This window comes from Xenopus laevis, chromosome 6L (assembly GCF_017654675.1).
Source record: "Xenopus laevis strain J_2021 chromosome 6L, Xenopus_laevis_v10.1, whole genome shotgun sequence".
NCBI classification, from domain to species: domain Eukaryota; kingdom Metazoa; phylum Chordata; class Amphibia; order Anura; family Pipidae; genus Xenopus; species Xenopus laevis.
This window is the reverse complement of record NC_054381.1, coordinates 77,660,952-77,685,380: the sequence shown is the minus strand read 5'-3', so window position 1 is coordinate 77,685,380 and position 24,429 is coordinate 77,660,952. Positions and strand designations below refer to the sequence as shown.

Here is a 24,429-nt window from a genome sequence, read left to right as displayed (position 1 = left end):
CCTTTATTTGCTAACCTATTTGTCTACATGCTGGAAATTTATATATTCCTTAAACATAGATACAGTGAACACATGGTACTGTATTTGAGATTTGTGGATGATATTTTGGTACTTTGGAAAGGGAATGTTTCCTTGTTCCATGAAATGGTCTCAGAGACTAATGCTAAACATCCCACTATTAAATTTACCACTGAGGCCTTCTCCAACAAATCAATTAATTTCTTGGATGTCAAAATGATATTGGACAATGGTAAACTGAGTACAGACCTATATATAAAAGTTACTGACAAAAATAATTCACTGAAAGCATCCCTAACCCTTGGTGCATTAAAGGGATCCCAAAAGGTCAGTTCCTAAGGGCCAGGAGAATAGCCTCAAATAAGGAGGGATAAGGAGGGATACTGGGAGGCAGCATCCATTCTGATCAACAGATTCAAAGAGAAAGGATACAATGAAAGATCTTTACACTAAAGCTTTACACTAAGGGACATGCTCTGCCAGAAGAGCCAAAGGGGCCAAAAAGAATGGATAAAATATCCAAAAGTAAACCTTATATAGGCACCAACTCTGTCTGTTGTCCATCAATTATTAAGGGTGCAGTTGTGCAACACCTGCACCCTTGTGCAACACCCTACTAAAGGTAACAACATCCATTTGAAAGACTACACTACATGTAACATGGCATGGGTGGTGTACATGCTAAAATGTCCCTGTGGTAAGGTCTACATTGGACAAACAGGCAGACAAATAAAGACCAGAATAAAGGAACACAGAGGGGACATCAAGAATTTAAAATCCAACACCTACACTGAGACTCCTGTCTCACGCCATTTCAACCAACATAGACATAATATGTCAACTAACTAAAATGGTTCAGGTACCGGAGAGAGGCGGTGAAAAATACTACTGCAAAAAGAAGTGATATGGATAAAAAAGTTATGTGCTCTGGATCCTTTAGGTCTTAATGACCAATGCAGTATAGTAAGTTTTTTATAAGCATGGATACTAAAACTGTTTCTTTATCTAACAGATAGTGCTGCCTTGAATCTGAAACCTTCTTTATGGTAAGATACTATAGTAGCTATATAATTACAATTTATGGTGGCAACATAAATGAAACATTAACAAATATGTAACAACATTTATTTGTGGTTTGTTTCAGTTAATATTCAGCTTGAGCAGGCCCAGGGAGGGCAGTGCTGAGGTTTAAGTGATTCATGATTTATTTATTGAATTTTAATAGCACAAGCACAGGAAACACTGGAAAAAGGGATTGTTGTTGGACTACAACTCTGCACTTCATTCTCGTTATTGTTTGTGAAGAATGATTAGACTTTGTGTTTTTCACTGAGGACATTAATGACTTGGTCCTCTCAGCAGTGATTGGTTGACCACTGTGGTGTCGTTCACTCTTGATAAAGAGCTGATCAGCTCGAAACATGTCGTGTTGAAGAATAAAGGCACTTTGCAGCAGTATTCCCTGCACTCTATGGTATCATTATTCACTTTTGGATTGATAGTTGATTGCTTTGGATGGTAGCAAGGGTTCCTGATGTCAGATTAAAGAATTAAGGGTAAATATACCAGTTCCACTTGATCAGACTGGAGGAAGCACTAAGGTCAGGGCCAGACTATGGTGCATCTTTGCCTGATTTTCTCCACAGGCAGATAATTTGCTGTTCCGCTGTGCCTCCGCTCCTGGTCTGCCTGCAGTCAGAAGCATTGCTTCCCCTGAGGTGCAGGCAGCTGCGGCTGATTTCATAACTGAAACCTGACATTTTGCACTGAAATGCGCCTGCATTTGAAAAGGCAAGGGTGAGAAGCAGGGCAGCTGCCTGCAGAGAATATGCTATGCTAGTATTGTCTGGCCCTAGCCATACCTTAGGCTAATACTTCAACGTCTATTCATACACCTGAGAGTAGTAGGTATATGCTGCTCAAAGATCAAAGTACTCCTAGAGTTAATAATCACAATATTGACCTATCAGCTGTCCCACTATATAAGGACATACACATAAATATATGATTTATTAATTATAATCTGGGATGCAAAGCACCCAGATATTATCTGTCTGGCAGTCAGATGTATTATTATTTGTGTCTGTAAGCAATAGTGTAGTAATAGATATCATTACCAGTCGACCAGATGTAATATGAAAAATCACAGACACGTTTTTAATGGGGTTGTTCACCTTCAAACACTTTTGTTCACTTCAGTTGGTTTCCGATAGTTCAGAAATAAAGACTTTTTCCAACTACTTTCTATTTTCTATATGTAACCAAGTGTAAAGTTTAATTTTTCACCTTCTAAACCAGCTCTGGGAGGGGGGGTTGCAGATTCTTTAACTGTTCTAAATTGATATATTTAATTAATACATTTGTTTTATTTAGCCATGCTGAGCAGAATCTGAATTTCATTAATGCCAGCTGTAAGAATTGATACAATATTTGGTAATATTTCACAGATGCTGCTGAGCAATGTATAAAGTAATTATATCAACTAAATATAGCAAATTGTAACAGTTCAGAATGCTCCTGGATCACTGAGCTACCAGACTGAATTACCAGAGACACAACCATTCATCTTCAATTTTGGGAATCTAAACCAACATCCATTTTTTAAAACATTTAGGCAACACCCCTGCACTAATTTACAAACACTATACCAATTACACTTCTCATTTAGCTCTTCCTATAAATGCTTATACTCACACACATACACACACAAGAGTGCACCTATATATATACAACTTTACTTTGCCTTTATTATAGTCTCTTCATTATCGATTTTTTTTAAAAATGGGCGTTGGTTTGGGCAGTCTCCCTTTTAAAAGCCGCATATGCAGGTGGCGGGGGAGGATCTACTCCACAGATTGAAACCAAGCCTCAGGAGATTTTTACTCCAAGTAATGCTGTTAAGCAGAGAGGTATATGATCTTTTATATTTTGATTTACCTTGACGTGGTATGGTGGCTTATCAACTTTATGATCATAACTTTGTAACAAAAAATCCTGTTTTTCTTTTTTAAATACATGCACTTGCATATTCATTGAATTATTTAGACAGGGGATTATTGTACTTAAATATGTTTTTATATGGCCTTAGGAGTGCACCCACAACCCCCCTGTTTTGTACTTAAATTGTATAAGGCCACTAGTATAACATATGCTGTTACAAAGCATAATGTGAGCGATGTTTTCTCAAGTTATAATTACACTTGCACAATGCATAGCATACTTACCAACACCTTTTACACAATCTTCAGCAGTCACATTTGCACCTCCAATAGCAACAAACGAATCAAATACATTGTACAGCACCTGAGGTGGAACAAACATCACAATTTAATTTTTTATAATAGCAATTGACCAATCATTTAGCGCAAGCGTTCTCAGTTCCCATAACCATTATATGCTACCTAGGGCAAACTTATATACCCCCCCATGCCCCTTAAAATTAAAATGTGTTAGGTTACAAAATATTGACAGGAGGATGCTCAGTTTACAAATTCATGCAACAGAGTGAAAATGACCTTTCCCCATAAATGATCCCTCTACCTGTAGTGGTATTAAAACATATGATCTAATTGTTTGTGTAGTTGGTCCAAACAACTGAACACTAGAAAGGTGGCCTGTGCTTGTTGGCCCCATGTAAATTCACTTTAACTTATAAGGGCTTGTTTACTATGCAAAAACTATAAGTTCGATGCAGGATCGTGCCACTGAGCAAAGATATTTTCTAAATTAGTGCTTTGCAACCTGAGGTAAAGTAAATGATCCCTACTATCTATTAATAAATGTGTTTTATAATTGGCATATAACACAGTTTGTATATGGCAATAGATGAAAACAAGTATTAATATCTTACCACTGTTACAGCATCATTCAAAAGAGATTCTCCAAAAACGATGATAAACAGGACATCATTGACATGGACTTCTTCAAATACTGCAAGGACAGCCACCGGGTCAACTGCTGCAATTAGACTTCCAAATAGTAGAAAATCTAGCACACCAATATCGAGATATCCTATAAAAAGACAAAAACAAAATTGTTAATAGTAAAACATTACAGCAATATATTCTAATGTGTTAAAGCTAAAAATCAATGAAGTATAGAACCATTCATGCATAGTGCATTTAAGTATAGAATAATTAATGTATAGTGCATTCAAGTATAGAACCATTTATGCATAATGCTTGTGAGGGACATTCCTCCCAAGTGTGGGCTGTATTTATTATATACATATATACATTATTTGGGCATCACTGGGATTTTATTTTACTGTAGAAAGAGTGACCTATGAAAGGGAATTTAAAAGTATATAAGAAAAAATGTATAACATTGGTATAAACAATGTTAGTTGTTTCAGCAACTATGTTCCTTGGGTTACTAAGGCTATAGGTCCAAATTCATAAAAAGAGTAAACTGGAGTAAACTGGAGAAATAAATATTGTAGAGAATGAATGTAAAAACAATGTTTTCCTTTTTCTATAGAAGGTGTGCTTGTCTAGTGCTGTACCACAACATTAAAAAACACGTTACTTAATTTTCCAGGATTCTTTGAAGTTTGGCATGGTGCAAAGAGATTGGTGAATCCTGCTAATGTGGTGCCATTATTCAAAAAGGCATACTTTTTCAGCCTGAAAACTATTGGCCTTTAAGTTTGACTTTGATGGTAGAAAAGCTTTTGGAAGGCGTAATAAGGCATAACATACATAAAGGATAAAATACATTTCAAATAACATGAGCAATTGATGTCTGTGAAGGTTTTCATTCATCCAGGTCATGATATATCTAGCAGAAGTAAATCTAGAGCAACTGGACTTGCTAAATAATCATTGAACACGTTGCACTACTCATCCGAGCAGCTTCTTCAGATCAACTGACTGGTACAGGAAATCATAGTCATATAAACTCTCAACTCCAATAATCCAATCACAATGGTGCAGTGTAACTATCCAATAAGGTGACAAGTGAAACTCAAAGAGGTTATGAAAGCTGTGTAGTTACTGTGATAGAATTACCATTGTATCATGCAACTCAAAGTGGCAAGTGTTTGTGAGAGTTGCATTAATTGAGGTGTGAAGTTTTGTGAAATAGATAAGTGAGATAAATGATTCCAGTACAAACAAATCTAACAAAATAACTGCCTTTTGCACAAATCCTGCATGTAGAGAGACAGGATGTCTGGCGATTTTAATAGAGTGAGCTCTAATATATCTTCTAGGCAAAAGAAGCTTCCCTATAAGATATATTGGATATAACTCTTGCATAAAGATAGAAACAGATGCTAAGAGAGGGATAGTGAAGACGAACTTGATTATTTCGGAAACGGTACAGAATTTTTAATTGATTGTATTTAGAAAGTTTCTTATTTCAGTATGCTGAGGTTAAATTACATTTTCATTTTTGTGATAGTTCCCCTTTAACATGAATAGCCTCTTTTATGCCTAATTCAAATCAAGGGTCTTTTTTATCCAAAATGTGAACATTGCTATCTTCAAAGGACTGTCCCTTTTCTTTTAGGTGTAGAAAGACAACTGAGTCTTATGCTAAGCCATCAATTTGGGGAGCAGTTGTTTTGTCTCCCCAATGTAAGAGACTGGAATATATAGAAGAGAGCCTGAATAGAAAGATGAGTAATAAAAAGAAACAATAACAATACCTTTGTAGCCTTACAGAGCATTTTAGGTGGGGTGGCTGACCCCATTTTAAAGCTGAAAAGTGGCAGACTAAGAAGGCAAATCATTTAAAAAAAACTATAAAAAAGATAAAATGAGGACCAGTTTAGAATTAGTTATGAGTTATGCGTTAGTTAGAATTAGCCATTTGCCTGCAGTGGATTCTTTTCAGTGCCTGTTCTGCAATGACTCAAACACAGAGGGGTAAATTGATCAAAGAGTGAAGTTCCGCCACTAGAGTGAAATTCCGCAGCTCACAATTCATTTCTATGGGATTTTGAAAGGCATACTTATCAATGGGTGAAGTGAAAGTTCACCCTTTGATAAATACGCCTTTAAAAATCCCATAGAAATTAATGGAAAGTAGCGGAATTTCACTCTAGTGGTGGAACTTCACTATTAACTTCACTCTTTCATAAATATACCCCATGGTGTTTTGGGGATAAGAGTTTCTGGAGCCGTGATATCATTTACAAAAGCCTTAAAGGAGAGCTAAACCCTAAAGAAATTACATTTTATATACTGAAATTATTCAACCAGCCTAATGGTTCATTGTCTTTATAGTAGTAATGATTGAAGCCGTCAAAGTTGTCACAGAAGTTTCCCATCATGGATTTTGTTAGGAGTGTCTGCGACGTGCACCTGCTTAGTGTGCAAAGTTGCCACCCGTGGCTGCTGGATACCCATTATAGTCAGATATATATACAAGGCTTTTAATGTGAGAAGGAAACATCTCCACAATGTTGCAATGAACAAAGGTACACTTTATTAGCAGCTTCTTGTAGAGAGGCAGATCACAGACTGCGTCACTGGTTGCTGACTCAGGATGATAGTTACACAAAAAAGACTTCTCCATATATCCTCTACTCCTCTTACTTTTTCACACACTGTGTTCCTCTCCTGAAGCCTCCAGGACCTCTGTAGTGGAAATATACTTGTAGAGTGCCAGTAGCTGTTTATGAGGCCTCCTCTCCTAAGCCTTTTCCCCTGTTTCTCTGCAGTGTCTAACATACAGTGCAAGTTTCATCTGGCTGTCTCACTACAGCCAGCAGGTTTGCTCTAGCCTACATGACGCAGCACATAGCATGTACAGTGAATCAGCAGAAAAGATGGGAAGCACAGGAGCACCTTTAGAGGCACAGATCTTACTGCTAAAGGGTTATGGTTGCATTGGACTGGTATAGAAGCCCAAAACAAATTCACTAAGATTCGTAGTTGCGCCAGGCGCAACTTCGCCGCTCTTCGCCGCACTTCGCCAGGCGTAGTTTCGCCAGCACTCCGCAAATTCACTAAAATCCGAAGTTGCGCACAGGGGTAGCGTAAGATTGTGAAGTTGCGCTAGCGTTGATTCGCTAAGTGAAGCGAAGTTACGCTAGCGAAGGTTAATTTGCATACGGCGCCAAATTCAAATTTCAATGGAGGAATACGTATCAGCACTACAAATGCCTAGAAAACCTTCAAAACATCAAATAAAAATTTTATTTTGCCCTACACATGTGCCCACTGTATAGGTAAGTTGCCATGAGTCAGGAAATGTAGGGGGAAGGAGGGGAGCCCCAAAAAATTTTTCGATCTTTTTCAGCCTATCACCCATAATGTAGAAAACACGCCAGCGTTTTTTGGGACTTAGAAAAATTTTTTATTTTTTTTGAAGCAATCCCTATCTACTCTATTGCGCTTCGCCTGGTCTGAGGTGGCGAAGGAAGTCTAGCGTAAAAGGTAGCGTTCAGTACACTGCGCGCGTTAGTGAATTTGCGTAGTTACGTCCGTAGCGAAAATTCGCCACTTTCCTAAATCTACTCTTTCCCAATTCAACTTTTTTGTAACTGAGTCTGAAGTCTCAAAGCTTCTCCTATCCTCTCCACCTACAACTTGCTCACTTGATCCCATGCCCTCATCACTACTAAAACAGCGTGACCCTGTCCTTACTCCATCACTTACTCATATATCCAATTCCGCACTAACTTCTGGTCATTTCCCCATGTTATTCAAACTGGCCTGTGTCAAGCCCATTCTTAAAAAGGCTACACTGAACCCACCCTGTTTGTCTTACTCCTCTTACTTTTTCACACACTGTGTTCCTCTCCTGAAGCCTCCAGGACCTCTGTAGTGGAAATATACTTGCAGAGTGCCAGTAGCTGTTTATGAGGCCTCCTCTCCTAAGCCTTTTCCCCTGTTTCTCTGCAGTGTCTAACATACAGTGCTCAAGTTTCATCTGGCTGTCTCACTACAGCCAGCAGGTTTGCTCTAGCCTACATGACGCAGCACATAGCATGTACAGTGAATCAGCAGAAAAGATGGGAAGCACAGGAGCACCTTTAGAGGCACAGATCTTACTGCTAAAGGGTTATGGTTGCATTGGACTGATATAGAAGCTCAAAACATAATGTGCAACACTTCTGCCCTACTTCTTTGTTTAAACTTTAGTTCTCCTTTAACATTGAAAGGCTGAACTGTGACAGTGTGCATATAACTTGAATAAGGGTAGAGGTCAGGGAAGGCTTCAGGCAGAGTCAAAAAACAGGCCAGAGGTCATGTTCAGAAAATCCACAAAAGGCATAGGGCAGAGGTGCCCAAACTTTTTGCAACAAGGGCCAGATTTGGTGAGGTGAAATGTGTGGGGGCCGACCATTCAGTCCGATATTCTTTGAACCATTAACATTAAATTACAGGAATCGAGTAATTGTAGCAGTAATATTTGGGCACATTAATGAAATGAGCTGTCACTTGGTCTATACTGCTGCCTGTATGCTGAAGGTGTTAGCAATAGAAACGTAACGGCACGTAGTGACGCCATACTTCTTTAGTTTACTGTACTGGCACGTCAGTACGTCTATTGACACCTTCTGCCCTAAAGAAGTATGCGAAAACAGCATGTCTCTACGTGCCCGTATGTGTCTATTGCTAACACCTTCAACACACAGGCAGTAGTATAGACCAAGTGGCAGATCATTTCACAATGGCCCTTTAAGAACTCAAATTCCACTATTAGCCACCTAAAACCTGCTGATTACTGATTAAGTCAATGGGGCAAATTCACTAAGATTCGTAGTTGCGCCAGGCGCAACTTCGCCGCACTTCGCCACACTTCGCCAGGCGTAGTTTCGCCAGCGCTCCGCAAATTCACTAAAATCCGAAGTTGCGCACAGGGGTAGCGTAAGATTGTGAAGTTGCGCTAGCGTTGATTCGCTAAGTGAAGCGAAGTTACGCTAGCGAAGGTTAATTTGCATACGGCGCCAAATTCAAATTTCAATGGAGGAATACGTATCAGCACTACAAATGCCTAGAAAACCTTCAAAACATCAAATAAAAATTTTATTTTGCCCTACACATGTGCCCACTGTATAGGATAAGTTGCCATGAGTCAGGAAATGTAGGGGGAAGGAGGGGAGCCCCAAAAATTTTTTCGATCTTTTTCAGCCTATCACCCATAATGTAGAAAACACGCCAGCGTTTTTTGGGACTTAGAAAAAAATTTGACTTTTTTTGAAGCAATCCCTATCTACTCTATTGCGCTTCGCCTGGTCTGAGGTGGCGAAGGAAGTCTAGCGTAAAAGGTAGCGTTCAGTACACTGCGCGCGTTAGTGAATTTGCGTAGTTACGTCCGTAGCCAAAATTCGCCACTTTCCTAAATCTACTCTTTCCCAATTCAACTTTTTTGTAACTGAGTCTGAAGTCTCAAAGCTTCTCCTATCCTCTCCACCTACAACTTGCTCACTTGATCCCATGCCCTCATCACTACTAAAACAGCGTGACCCTGTCCTTACTCCATCACTTACTCATATATCCAATTCAGCACTAACTTCTGGTCATTTCCCCATGTTATTCAAACTGGCCTGTGTCAAGCCCATTCTTAAAAAGGCTACACTGAACCCACCCTGTTTGTCTTACTACTGCGCTGTCTCTCTCTTACTACTAGCCTCAAAACTTTTCAAATGTCTTTTCTTTACTGTATTACTAATTTTCTTGGTACCCATAACCTGCTCGACCCTATGCAGTCTGACTTTCAGCCTGCACACTCCACTGAGACTGCCTTATGTAGAGTTGCAAACTATCTCCAGACTTCCGAGGCCAAAGAACATTACTCTATTCTCATTCTTCTGGTCTTATATACTGCTTTTGATACTGTTGATAATTATTTTCTAATGGAAAATCGCCACTCACTTGGTATCCACATTGAGCTGCATCCGGATTCTCTTCCTACCTTTCTAATCGCTTTTTCTAAGCCTTCTCTGCTTCTTTTGCTAACAAATCCTTTTATCTGGTTCAGCTTAGTGTGGGGGTACCTCAAGGTTTTGCACTCTGACCTCTACTGCCTCTACTGTTCTTCTTGTACACTCTCTCTTTAGGAGACCTTATTTCTTTATTTGGCCTTAAATATCACTTATATGCTAATGACATCCAGATAGATTTAGACACCACTTCACTAAACATTGATGTTCTGACCCAGATCGCAAATTGCCTCCTAGCTATTTCCTTCACAATGAACCAAAGTCACCTCAAATTAAAAGCTCATGGTCTTTCCACCCAAGCCTAGCCCTTCTCTTCCCTTCTATTGATGGCAGGACCATTAATTCAGCAAGCTGTCTGGGGGTTATCTTTGACCAGACTCTCTCCTTCTCTAATCATATTAATTCTACTGCCAAATCTGCTGCTTATTCTTCTGTAATATTGCCAATATATGACACTTTCTTTCAAAAAAACAGACAAATCACTAATCCACTCCCTTGTCCTATAGTGTTGAGACTATTGCAATCTCCTACTAACTGTTCTCCCAGACCCCTACCGCTCTCCTCTGCAGTCAATCATAAACTCTGCTACTAGGATCTTCCTGCTCTATATCCTAAGAGGGACCCTCTCACTCCTAACTTTACAGTATATCTTTACTTGTTCACTGTATGTTCCTGACCATCTCCTTTGCTCCTCTCAGAGCCACTGTCTTTTTCAAACCACCCACATCCACTGCCACCTCACATCTTAAACCTTTCTACCTTTCTGCTCCTTACCTCTGGTATTCCATACACAAATTACTCCATAAGGAGTGCTCTGTCAAACTCTTCAAGACAAATTTCAGATTCTACCATTTGGATAAGTAGATCAGTCTAGTTCTGGCACTTAAGGGACTATGCCTTAAACTTGTTCACTTTCCCCTCCTGTGCCTTTATGTTATCCATCCACTTAGACTGTAAGGTCTGAGGTCTGTGTGTCCTTACAGCACTTTATAAATAAAGTTATACATTCATTCATACATACAACTCTGCTTGGTACATCTCAAGTGCTATGAAACTCCACAAAGACATTGGTCAGGTAGGCACACAAACATGTTTCCAGCACAATACAGGAAAACAATCCAATGTTGCAGGCAAAAGGACTACATAATCAAGCTCTTTAGACCTATTATATGACCTATTATATATTGCTCTGTATTTCACTGATGAAAGAGCTTCCTCTGGCAATTACTACAAAACTTTAAATTGGTTATTAGTGAATGATTGCTTACCCATTATTCCAGTCAAGTAAACTCCATATAGAGAGAGGCCTGTAGTTGCTGCATTCCATACTGTCCCAATTACAGCATACAAAAGAATGGTGCCAAGATTTTCAAAAAACAATCTGTTTGGCATGAAGTATCCTGCATCTAGTACGATGGGAGGCAGTAGGTAGAAGAAAAAGATTGTTGGAGTTAAGGTAAAAGAGGCGATGTGATCTGCAGCCCACACTATACCACCCAGAAGAAGGCCAAGAACTATAAGAAGACAGCTTTCAGGTACCAGACTGGTCACTTTGTGAGATATATGGAACACTGAAAAAAAAAAGAAAAAAATGTTGTTGTTTTTTTTATTATGACAATGAATAAATTCAGATACATTCATGTAAGTTATCTAAATAACAGGGGTCGTTTACAATGCACCATGCAGTGCGCAAAGTTCAAACAAAGGCTGCAATGGGGCATTTTTTTACCCATTGCACACTACATGGTGTAAGTAGCCACAGGCCCCTGTAAACAAGCATTGCCTGAGTTAGGCAGCACGCAATCTAAGAGGGGTGGGCAAGGTGAGGAACGTAAACATCCACCCACCTGGCCCTAATTTGCCTGTCATTTAGATGTGCAAATTAGGGAATGTCAGGAGGCCACCTTCATCCTAGCCACCATCAGAAATTTTGGGGCATTGTACAAGTTTTCTGCCCACCCCTCAAATGATTACAAATGTGTTGTACCAATTTTTTTGGCCACACCCTTTGGGGCACATTTACTAAAGTGTGAATTCCTCTGGAGTAAATTCCCTGTGAAAATTCATCAGTATATTTTAGCCATACAATTGTAGTGGGAAAAATTCTCTAGAGAATTTTCACCATGAAGAAATTACAGGAAAATTGGAGGGGGTGATCTAGAGCAGGGCTGTCCAACTGGCAGCCTGCGCCCCCCCCCTTGTGTGGCCCTCCACATGAAAGTCTTCCTGTTGTGTCTGCTTACCATGTGTAAGCTCTGTTCTGTCTTCCCTATGCTCCCTGTGTGTGTCATACTCTGCCTCCCTATGCTCGCTTTGTGTGCTGAACTTTGCCTGCTCTATGCTCCCTGTATGTGCCATACTCTGTCTGTCCCATGCTCCCTGGTGTGCCATACTCTGTCTGCCCTATGCTATGCGTGTGTCAGGGGGCCTAATGGAGTAGTCTGGACCAAGGAGGAAGCTTAGGGGTTAAAGTCCAAGTTCGCAGTACAAATAGGTATCAGACGTAATATCCAATATCCAGGCAGAAGTTCAATAGGCAGGCAGATTAGTAGCAAAGTTGAGATTCAGGCAGAGTCAGAAGTCCAGAAATCAGTATAACAAGAATTATAAAGCACCCAGGAATGTTCCAAACAAAACCTATAATCGGGCATTCAACCCGTGACCTGGAAGAGCTTTTATCTTCAATTTTCACTCCAGGTGAATGACGTCATCCCGGCGGCATCAGGATGCCGGCGTCGCCACTCCAGCCCTGCTTCTACCCAAGTGTTGGGTATGGGGCCGCCATCTTGGACGCAGCGTCGGAGAGGAAGGACGCGCCGATGGGCGGTCCTGACAGCGTGCCATACTCTGCTCATCCTATACTGGCTTCCATTATCGTCCCTCCACCATGTGGACCAGAAAAATTCCGGCCCTCGGTACCACAGAAGTTGGACAGCACTGATCTAGAGAATGAGATTCAAAAGTAGCTGTTCTATCTTTATAATAGTAGTTGGCAGCCTGAACCTAGAGAAATTTAGTTCTTGTGCTCTTAATAAATGGTGAAATTTCACCTGGAGAAGAGATGGGAATATAAGCCAATGCAATGAGAAATTCACCACAGCAAAGTTAATTCTCCAAGACTTGTTGTCTTTTTCCTTTAAGTAAATTGGTGATGTTGAGGAATCTTAATTTTTGGTAAAATTATTCCAAATTTTCACTTTCACCATATTTTCAGCAAATGTGGCCCTTTGTGGTACTGAGCTGACGCTTTGTGATAGTCTGATACACAGATATATATATATATATAGATATATATATATATATATATATATATATATATATATATGTGTGTATATATATATATATATATATATATATATATATATATATATATATATATATATATATATATATAGTCAACTACAAGAGGTCCTCTGCACTCAACCCATTATCAATATATTTAAGACAGAGACATTTTGTGCATACTGCTACTAAAAAATGCCTTACCCTTTAAACAACACAGGGATTGTTTGTCCATATATTGCAATATATTTAAGCTGGCCAACTACGTCAAAGTCATCCATATCTGGCCAGTCCTACGCTTAATTTTCATCTGATTCATTAAGAATTCAATTGCTTAATTATACATTTTACAAAGGGACTAAGTTTTACCTGCAACTTACTAGCTGCTTTCAAAGTAAAACTCCCAAACTTGGCTGCCCTTTTATTAGACACCAGTGGGATCACCTGACTTCAATTGCTTAATTAAAAATGTATAATTAAGCAATTGAATTCTTAATGAATCAGATGAAAATTAAGCGTAGGACTGGCCAGATATGGGATGACTTTGACGTAGTTGGCCAGCTTAAATATATTGCAATATATGGACAAACAATCCCTGTGTTGTTTAAAGGGTAAGGCATTTTTTAGTAGCAGTATGCACAAAATGTCTCTGTCTTAAATATATTGATAATGGGTTGAGTGCAGAGGACCTCTTGTAGTTGACTATATGTATTTTGTGGTCACACCCTCATTGCACCCCCGCCTAATGGTTTTAAAAAATAGTGGTGAGCACAACTTTCCCTTGTTTGTTATAGTTATACAGGAGCAGTGACCAGCTCCATGTTGTAGCTCCCACCCCTCCCAGCTATAGTCAGGTGATCCCACTGGTGTCTAATAAAAGGGCAGCCAAGTTTGGGAGTTTTACTTTGAAAGCAGCTAGTAAGTTGCAGGTAAAACTTAGTCCCTTTGTAAAATGTATAATTAAGCAATTGAATTCTTAATGAATCAGATGAAAATTAAGCGTAGGACTGGCCAGATATGGGATGACTTTGACGTAGTTGGTCAGCTTAAATATATTGCAATATATGGACAAACAATCCCTATGTTGTTTAAAGGGTAAGGCATTTTTTAGTAGCAGTATGCACAAAATGTCTCTGTCTTAAATATATTGATAATGGGTTGAGTGCAGAGGACCTCTTGTATTTTGTGATCACACCCTCATTGCACCCCCGCCTAATGGTTTTAAAAAATAGTGGTGAGCACAACTTTCCCTTGTTTGTTATAGTTATACAGGAGCAGTGACCAGCTCCATGTTGTAGCTCCCACCCCTCCCAGCTATAGTCAGGTGATCCCACTGGTGTCTAATAAAAGGGCAGCCAAGTTTGTGAGTTTTACTTTGAAAGCAGCTAGTAAGTTGCAGGTAAAACTTAGTCCCTTTGTAAAATGTATAATTAAGCAATTGAATTCTTAATGAATCAGATGAAAATTAAGCGTAGGACTGGCCAGATATGGGATGACTTTGACGTAGTTGGCCAGCTTAAATATATTGCAATATATGGACAAACAATCCCTGTGTTGTTTAAAGGGTAAGGCATTTTTTAGTAGCAGTATGCACAAAATGTCTCTGTCTTAAATATATTGATAATGGGTTGAGTGCAGAGGACCTCTTGTATTTTGTATATTATATATACACAACAAATATAAACACAAAATCATGGTTTGTGGATGGCTACATTTATTATAGCCAGAAAATACTGAAATCAAAAAATATAAAGACTACCAAAAGAGTCATGTTACATGACTTAAATATAATCATCAAAATAGAACATATTGAAGTGAGGTTGAAATAAGTATGATATGTCATTAGTCCTTGTACTTTATTGGTTTCAGTAATTTAGCCAATAATCACCGCTTAATAACTGCAGTAAAGAGCAACTCTAGTCTGCAGTCCTAACTGTTCCCAGTTGTGTACCTTTAGGCTTTTAAACCATTGAAAGAAGAAATCTGGTTACTTAAAAATCTTATTTTTTATTGTTTGTTTTTTATTGTTTTTATTTATTTCTGTGATCTGTATATTAATTCATAATATCCTGAGAGAGAGAAGCAATTAGTAAAAGAAGTAGTTCCTTGGACTCAAAGCTAAATTTTTTTAGGACTCTTAATACTTTGTAAAGATGAATTTCAGAAATACATAATAACGTTAAACAACTCTCTACAGTCTAATTACCCTAGCAGTTACAGACTCTGCAGTTGTGACCTGTGTCAAGAATTTTTCTACAAGTTTGAGGAGAGCCATGCATCAAGAATAGTATTTTACAATGTCAGTAATAAAATACATGGGGGTTATGTAATAAAATTTTGCCCTGGAGCAGTCACATATGGCTACCAATCATCAGGTAGCATTTACTAGTCACCTGAAACATCTTATTGGTTGATATAGGTTACTGCCCCTGGGCAAACTAAGAGCCATGTATTACACATGGGGGACAGCATTTAGCATGCAGAACTTTTGTAAATCCCTTTCTTACAGTGCTTGAATTTCTAATCCAAGTTACTTTGCACAAAATGTGAACTTTATACTTCAAAAACAATGTACACTATGTTTAGCCCCTGTTAATGTTTCTGAGTTCTGGCACTCAAATGCATTAAATTTCCCATAAAAAAGGTAAAACATTTACTTAGTAAAATATATTGTTTATGTGGGTGTGTACAGAGTGAAAAAAATAAGGACATATTTCTCTGCTGTTAAGATTTCCTTCCACTTCCACAACTTTGCTGCATGATCTTAAATAGCAAATAAAGTATATGATATCCACAAGTATCACTGATATCCATGGACAATGCCAGGTTCTGACATAGTTGGACTAAAATATTTTAATTATCCTATGATTAGAAATCAGTTGACATCACTGGTTATTTAAAAACTAGTGACACAACTTTATTGATTTTACGATGTTACAGTTATGGGATCCGTTATTCGGAAACCGATTATAGAGAAAGCTCCAAATTACAGGAAAGCCATTCCTCCTATAAGAGGAAAACAATGAATTATTGAAGCTAAAATTATTCACTTGATAAAAAATTAAACTTAATACTGTTAGGGTCGCTAAAATCAAGACTGTTATATTATATCAATAGCTTGATTTTAGCAACCCCAACAGTATTGATTTTATTTTTTAAGTGACTGGATCATTTTAGCTTCACAATTCATTGTTTTCTTCTTACTCTTTCTCCTTTTACCTTTATGAGTTCTTGGATTTGTGGTTTTTCAGGAAAGTCAGTTTTCTCACCATAGATAGGGACGGTACTATTGAGACCAAAGTCCTTGATACTCTGACTTCTCCAACTTTGCGGTGTCCCAGAGGCAGTAAAATACAGATAGTTCTTATGGGACAACTTCACCTTCTATGATTCTTTTTTCCATACTGCGTTCAATGAATTTGTGTACTAGGCATAATTTGATTGGATCAATCAACATCAACAGCACTTTAACTGTAAAAAATCTTTTCTTCACATTATTATGGAAATGGAGCAAAACAGCTAACCTATGAAATCAATACTTTCTTCTTCAGCACAAAGTCACTTTATTTATATCAATTCATTCTTAATTAATTTAATTTATGCACTGCACTTTATTAAAGGAGAATATGGCAGTTGAGAACAATTAATTTAATAAACTTTCATACAAGCACTAAGCATTTTTTAATTGATTCGTATGTGGAAATTTGCTTGATAATTTATTCTTTTAATTAATTCCTACCTGAATTAATGAACTCAATATTAATTCATTTGGTGTACACAATTAATTGATAGAGTTGATCGGTTTTCTTAATTTATTTTTTGAAATATTATTTAATTCATACAATACTGTTTACATATATTAATTCATTGGTCATTTGTTTAAAAAGTGTGGTAATACGTGGTTTCTTTACTCTTCTTTCCTAAAAAACTAAATTCATACTGACAAAGTCACACCCCTTTTTCAATTCCACGTGATAAATCAAGCCGCCTTGCCAGTGCATCTAATCTTGTTTTGTGCAAAAGGGTTTACATAATGCTTCAATAATTTTCTAGACTTAAGTCAGTTCCAAGAATTCTGGATAACAGATCCCATACCTGCATTACATGTTACAAGCTATGGAAGAATTTAGCTTTTCATACTCAGTGCCAGTAATTTTTTAAACATGTTGTGCTAAGCTTTCTAACCTTGTTTTGTTAGTTGATTTTTGATCTCTAAAGGCAGTACTTATGGCCAATCTGTGCTCACCTGCAGGGCTATTTAATCGGATATAGGATACAGGTTGTTTTGCAATATAATATAATATAATGATTCTTTGCCCTGTTTGTGGGTGAACAGGAGAAATCTCCTGGTGTCATATACATGCAAGAAACACAATTCAGGCACTTTAGAAAACCAGTTTCTCTGAATGATCTTGATAACATTTCACAGGGTCTGAAGAAACCAATAGGTCCCTTAAATTACAGTCTCTAGAGTGTGCAATTAACAGGAGTTGTGGGCAAAGTTAGCTATGTCTCTATCCACTGTAGTAACAGACCAATTTCTATTTACCATTTGTTGTACTTGGTTAGAGGTGATGTAAAAGTGTGTTAAAATACTAACTGTGCATGGTTCTCATTCTTACATATGCGTGTCAGTTGTTGACTGTATTTTGGACCTGTTCCAGCATTTGTCTGTTGTAGCCACACTGTTCAACTCTTTTTCTCATTTCATTTAATTGTATATTACAAATCTCCTGATTTAAATTGTTGTGTAAGACCCTACAAACTTGCCATATAGAGTATAGGGTATGAAGAGTGGGGTTACAGAGTATTCCTGTCAGTTATTTTTGTAAACAGGAAATATTGTAACCTTTCTCCATCTTTCCAAATTTCCAAAAATTGCACCACTCGTGTATTATAAGTAGCTGTAGTATTCAACTGCTCTAACATCTTATTAAAGCAAACCTGTCAAACTCCTGCAAATCATGAATAAAAACCCACACATGATCGGAAAAAAAAACACACATAAAATTCTTTCTCTTTGATACTTACAGTATACAAGTTAGGATTTACAGGTGCCGTTGGAATCCCCATTGCTGCCACAGTTAATTGCTAAAAAAACTGGCATTCAAAACGGAAATAATTGACTTAGACTGAGCACTCACAATTTCTATTTGCTTCATGTTGCTTAGACATGTTTGCTCTTGTCTGAAGCCCCTGGGGTGTTCACACCTGTTGCCCCTCATTCCCCATCTCTGCTCATTACCTAAAGGCTGGAAAATGAACCATACAGAAGGATAATGGTTAAATTAAGGAATATTGGCCTGGAACATAGTATTTGTACTTGGATAGAGAACTGGCTGAAGGATAGATTACAAAGAGCGGTTGCAAATGGAACATATTCTAATTGGACTCATGTTGTTAGTGAAGTTATAGCCACTTATACCCTTAATGGGACTGCACTAGGCAAATCCATTATGGAAAAGGACCTTGGAGTCCGTGTAGATGATAAACTTCGCTGTAGCAAGCAATGCCAGTCGGCAGCATCAAGGGCAAATAAGGTCTTGAGCTGTATTAAAAGGGGCATAGAGTCAAGGGAGGAGGGGGTCATTCTTCCACTGTATAGAGCACTTGTAAGGCCCCATCTAGAATATGCCGTACAGTTTTGGTCTCCATCACTCAAACAGGACACTATTGAATTAGAGAGGGTACAGAGAAGGGCAACTAAGCTGGTAAAAGGTATTGAAAATCTTAGTTATGAGGAAAGACTGGCCAAATTGGGGATGTTCACGCTGGAGAAGAGGTGCTTAAGGGGTGATATGATGACTATGTATAAATATATAAGGGGATCATATAATAATCTCTCTAATGCTTTATTTACCAGTAGGTCTTTCCAGCTGACACGAGGTCACCCATTCCGATTAGAAGAAAAGAGGTTCCGCCTAAATATTCGGAAGGGGTTTTTTACAGTGAGAGCTGTGAAGATGTGGAATTCTCTCCCTGAATCAGTTGTACAGGCTGATATATTAGATAGCTTTAAGAAGGGGTTGGATAGCTTTTTAGCAAGTGAGGGAATACAGAGTTATGGGAAATAGCTCATAGTCCAAGTTGATCCAGGGACTAGTCCGATTGCCATTTTGGAGTCAGGAAGGAATTTTTCCCCCTCTGAGGCAAATTGGAGAGGCTTCAGATGGGTTTTTTGCCTTCCTCTGGATCAACTGGCAGATAGGTAGTTAAAAAAAAAAAAAAGGTTGAACTTGATGGACATGTGTCTTTTTTCAACCTTACTATGTCACTATGTTACTAAGTTACTAAGTTCCACAAGGGTCTGTCCTTGGTACTTTGCTTTTTTACTTGTTTATAAATAACCTGGAAGTGGGCATTAAATGTACTATTGAAAGTCTATTTTTGCTCATGATATTAAATTGTGCAGAATTATTAGTTACATGCAGGATTTTGCAACTTTGCAGAGTGATTTGTCTAAATTTAAAAACATGGGCAGCAAACTGGAAAAAGAGCTTCAATGTTGATATATGCAAGGTTATGCACTTGTTTAATACCATACAGTGTCATTCTTTGGTTACTAAAGCAAATAAAGTACTGTCTTGCATAAAAAGGGCATTAAATCAAGGGAGAAAAACATAACTGTGCCTCTTTATGGGTCCATGTAAGGCCTCACCTTGAGTATGCAGTGCAATTTTGTGCTCCAGTCCTTAAGAAGGATATAAATGAGCCAGAGAGAGTGCAGAGACATGCAACTAAATTGGTTAAAGTTATGGTAGATTTAAATTGTAGAGGGTAGACTGTCAAGATTGTCTTCTCTGGAGTAAAGATGCTTGCGAGGGGACATGATTACTCATTATAGACAGATAGCTGGAATCTTTTTTTCTGTAAAAAGGATAAATGCACTAGAGCCCCCCCCCCCACTTTAGACTAGAGGAACAGAATTTTCATTTGAAGCAGCATAGGTGGTTCTTCATAATGAGAACAGATAGCTTGTGGAATGCCCTCCCAGATGATGTTATGATGGCTGATTCTGTAATGCTTTAAGTGGGGCTTTGGTGATTTCTTGGACGAGCATAATATTGTAGGCTATGTGAGTGTATAGATACAGGGTCGAACTGGGGGGCCCAAGGCCCACCGGGCTACTGCCCCAGGGTCCCCCTCTAGCCCCCCCTGCTGCACCAGTGTTTGTGCACACGTGAGTGCCGCTGTGTGCGCATGCGCCATGTGTGTGCACATGCGCACTGCGATGAGTACAATTTTTTTGCCGCAACCGACTGACAAAGTATTTTAATTAAATAATTCACATATTTAAAATTTATTTCCTTTTTTCTTTAATAATAAAACAGTACTGGTATAGGATCTGTTATCTGGAAACCCATTATCCAGAAAGCTCAGAATTACAGAAAGGCCATCTCCCATAGACTCAATTATAATCAAATAATTCAGATTTTAAAAAATTATTTCCTTTTCCCTTGTAGTCCTGAAATAGTACCTTGTCCTTCTTCACAACTACGATATAATTAATCCTTTTTGGAAGCAAAACAATCCTATTGGGTTTAATTAATGCTTACTTGATGTTTTAGTAGACTTAAGGCATGGAGATCCAAATTACAGAAAGATCCCTTATCTGGAAAATCCCAGGTCCCGAGCATTCTGGATAACAGGTCCCATACCTGTACTTGTACTTGATCCTGACTAAAATATAATTGAAGGGAAAACAATATTGGATTTAATTAATGTTTAAATGATTTTTTAGTAGACTTAAGGCATGGAAAGATCCCTTATCCAAAAAATCCAATATTGATACCAACTGTAGATTTTAAAATCACAATAGCCATGAATATTATGGCACTCTAAAGAAGTTAATAGAATCTGCCATTACACCTTACAGGGCATTTCACAGCCACTGCCCTCATGCATTATTTACCAACACCAGTCTTTGTAATTTATCCTTCAGCCAGTTCTCTATCTAAATACAAATATGTTCCAGGTGAAAATATTCCTTAATTTAACCAATAGTCTTCAGTGTGGAATTATATCAAATGCTTTAGAAAAGCCAGTAGAGCAATTAAATTAGTCTTGCAAGATCTGTTATGCATAAAATCAGTCAAAAAGAACGCAAACAATGAAAATCTTGGTCACTAACATTTGCAATGGTCTTAGCGCTAACAAAATATTTTTTATTTCCCCAATATGGATAAATAGGACTGTAACTGAGCGTACGGATTATCAAACAGAAATGTAAATAAGGTGGATTGTCAACCCCTCCTTCCTCAAACTAAGCGCTTATCTTCTTGGTGCGATAATTGCTTTTCCGCTTAAACAGCAGGTCAAGATAATTAACCTTGACTAGGAAATGACTATGCTATAATATCTGCAGGCACTTACTTATCTGAAATTACTTTTCACTTTTTTATTTGATCTTAAAACTGGTATGAGTTTGGATCCATCCAGCTTTCAAGGCAATAACCACTTAAAATGTAGTAAAAACTATAATGAGTTCAGTACAATTAAACTTTAGCTACTTGCTTTTTACCTAGTGACTTAAATATGTAGGCCATAATAATTCAGTCTACTGGATATGCCTACTACATCTGAAAAAATGCACATATAACTGTTGACTTATGGATTCCCATAAAGTGAAGAATAACTTATAAACTCCTTGCCTTGTTGCACCCAGGGCTGCCATCATAAATCTTGGGGCCCTGTGCAAGGATTTGTCTGCCCAGTGGGCCTTTGACTGATAAACAGCAGCAATATATGTTTATAGAAAACATCTTGTTCCCAAAGTTGGGAGTAGGGCAAAGATCTTGATGTGGGGCTCAATAACTAGTCATTCCACTAGCTCATTTCATTTCCTATATATATGTCTGTAAGTTAAGGTGGCCATACACGGGCCGATAAAAGCTGCCGACAGACCGAGCCGGCAGCTTATTGGCCCGTGTATGGGGGCCCCCAACGGGCTTCCCCAATCGAGATCTGGCCGAAAGTTGGCCAGATCTCGATCGGATGGGATTAAAAATCCTGTCGGATCGCGGCCGCATCTGTTCGTTGATGCGGTCCCGCGATCCGACTGCCCGTTTGCGAACGCTAGGATCCGATCGTTGGGCCCTAGGGCCCACGATCGGATCAGCCCGATATTGCCCACCTCAAGGTGGGCATATCGGAGGGAGATCCGCTCGTTTGGCGACATTGCCAAACGAGCGGATCTATCCATGTATGGCCACCCTTACTCTCCCACTTGAGTGCAAGCTCAATAGGGCAGGGACCTTCTATCTCTTGTATCTTTTACACATATCTCTTAATCTTTAATGCAACTAAACTTCAGATTAATATAAAGTAGTAAAGATAACAAATCACACAATGCTCAGACCATTAATTGACAGACAGCAATCGTACAAAAGTTATGTCCAACAAATAATACTGACAATCTCCCATTGATCTGGTCAGATAGGCAATACATTAAGAAATCTTATTATTAACTGATATAAATATTTTAACCTGTCCGATTGACTGAACGAGCGATCGTCATAGTATGAAAAATGTCTGGACACTTCACATATGTTTTGTATGATTGTATCTTTGCTTCTATGGCCAGCTTTACTCTGGCTCCTGTACTGGGTGTTGTAGGACTAACAAAAGTTAATACTGTATGCCTTCAGGTACACCCAACCTTGCCTCAAACCAGTCCATGCACCATGTGTATTTTCTTCATGTTACAGTTTTTAGCTTTACTTTGCTACATAAGAGATAGCACCTTTATGCTGTTGGGCTTGTAATGACCACACAGGGACGGAACTAGGGGTAGCAGAGTAGGCGCCTGCCTAGGGCGCATTCATAATGGGGCGCATTTTTACCAGGAAATTTTTAAGGTTTGTTTTTTTTTTACTTTTTTATTTTCTGTATAAAAGCTGGTTTATGGCACCTGTGTGTGACTATGGTATGGGGCCGCACCGCGCACTATTCGTTCCGGTTCAATCTGTCCAGCTCCTGCAGAGATCCCCAACTTCCCTCCCTGTAACTTGCTGGCCAGGCATCGAGCGGTGGTGCATCCAGACGTCACCACCGGCAGTGAGCAGCAGCAGAGAAAAGAGGAGAGCTGGGCCAGCGCGTTGCTGTGGCGTGCAATGAAGAGAACTGCTGCTCGAGAAAATCAGATGGATGGGCCTTATTTTCTGATGCTTCCTCGTTCCTGCTGGCACAGGTACAGATTTGGGGGCAATGTTTATGGCTGCTGGCACAGGTACAGATTTGGGGGCAATGTTTATTATGGCTGACTGATGGCACAGGTACAGATTTGGGGGCAATGTTTATGGCTGACTGATGGCACAGGTACAGATTTGGGGGCAATATTTATGGCTGCTGGCACAGGTACAGATTTGGGGGCAATGTTTATGGCTGCTGGCACAGGTACAGATTTGGGGGCAATGTTTATGGCTGCTGGCACAGGTACAGATTTGGGGGCAATGTTTATGGCTGCTGGCACAGGTACAGATTTGGGGGCAATGTTTATGGCTGTGGCAGAGGTACAGATTTGGGGGCAATATTTATGCCTGTTGGCACAGGTACAGATTTGGGGGCAATGTTTATGGCTGACTGATGGCACAGGTACCGATTTGGGGGCAATATTTATGGTTGCTGGCACAGGTACAGATTTGAGGGCAATATTTATGGCTGCTGGCACAGGTACAGATTTGGGGGCAATGTTTATGGCTGCTAGCACAGGTACAGATTTGGGGGCAATGTTTATGGCTGCTAGCACAGGTACAGATTTAGGGGCAATGTTTATTGCTGCTGGCACAGGTACAGGTTTGGGGGCAATGTTTATTGCTGATGGCACAGGTACAGATTTGGGGGCAATATTTATATAAAGAAAAGTTTCATTAATGTGTTGTAAGGTTTGTTTATTAAAAAACTGTAATGGTAAGGTGGGAAATCGTAATACAGGATGGGGGGTGCTGATTCAAGCCCTTGCCTAGGGTGCCAAACTATATTGGCCCGGCTCTGTGACCACAAAACTGATAGTTATCAAATAAATATTGGCATTTGAGTGTAATGTAAGCAGAAGATCGCAAAATTCTGTTACAGTGATCCCCTTAAAGCTCTGCACACAAATACATATACATCTAAAAGAGCAAATGGAAGCAAAAGAAAAAAAAAGTAATACTGACAATAAAAATAAAATTCAAAATAATCATGTGCATTAAAAATTAACTATAAGTCAGGTTTATCAATTTTTGCTGTTA

The 24,429-nt window shown here is 38.8% G+C and overlaps 1 protein-coding gene and 1 long non-coding RNA gene across 3 annotated transcripts in view; one reads left to right on the top strand and one right to left on the bottom strand.

The window, feature by feature from the left end:
* Positions 1-24,429, top strand: part of LOC108719059 — a 101,369-nt gene that overhangs the window by 10,529 nt on the left and 66,411 nt on the right. The gene's annotated exons all lie outside the window — the stretch shown is intronic.
* Positions 1-24,429, bottom strand: part of slc9a3.L (solute carrier family 9 member A3 L homeolog) — a 107,149-nt gene that overhangs the window by 62,241 nt on the left and 20,479 nt on the right. For both annotated transcript variants that reach the window (XM_041566218.1, XM_041566217.1), the window contains exons 2-4: positions 11,185-11,487; positions 3,869-4,029; positions 3,243-3,321 (exon numbers count right to left, since the gene is read on the bottom strand). In XM_041566218.1, the coding sequence (XP_041422152.1) occupies positions 3,243-3,321; positions 3,869-4,029; positions 11,185-11,487 (543 nt within the window). The remainder of the gene's footprint in view (positions 1-3,242; positions 3,322-3,868; positions 4,030-11,184; positions 11,488-24,429) is intronic.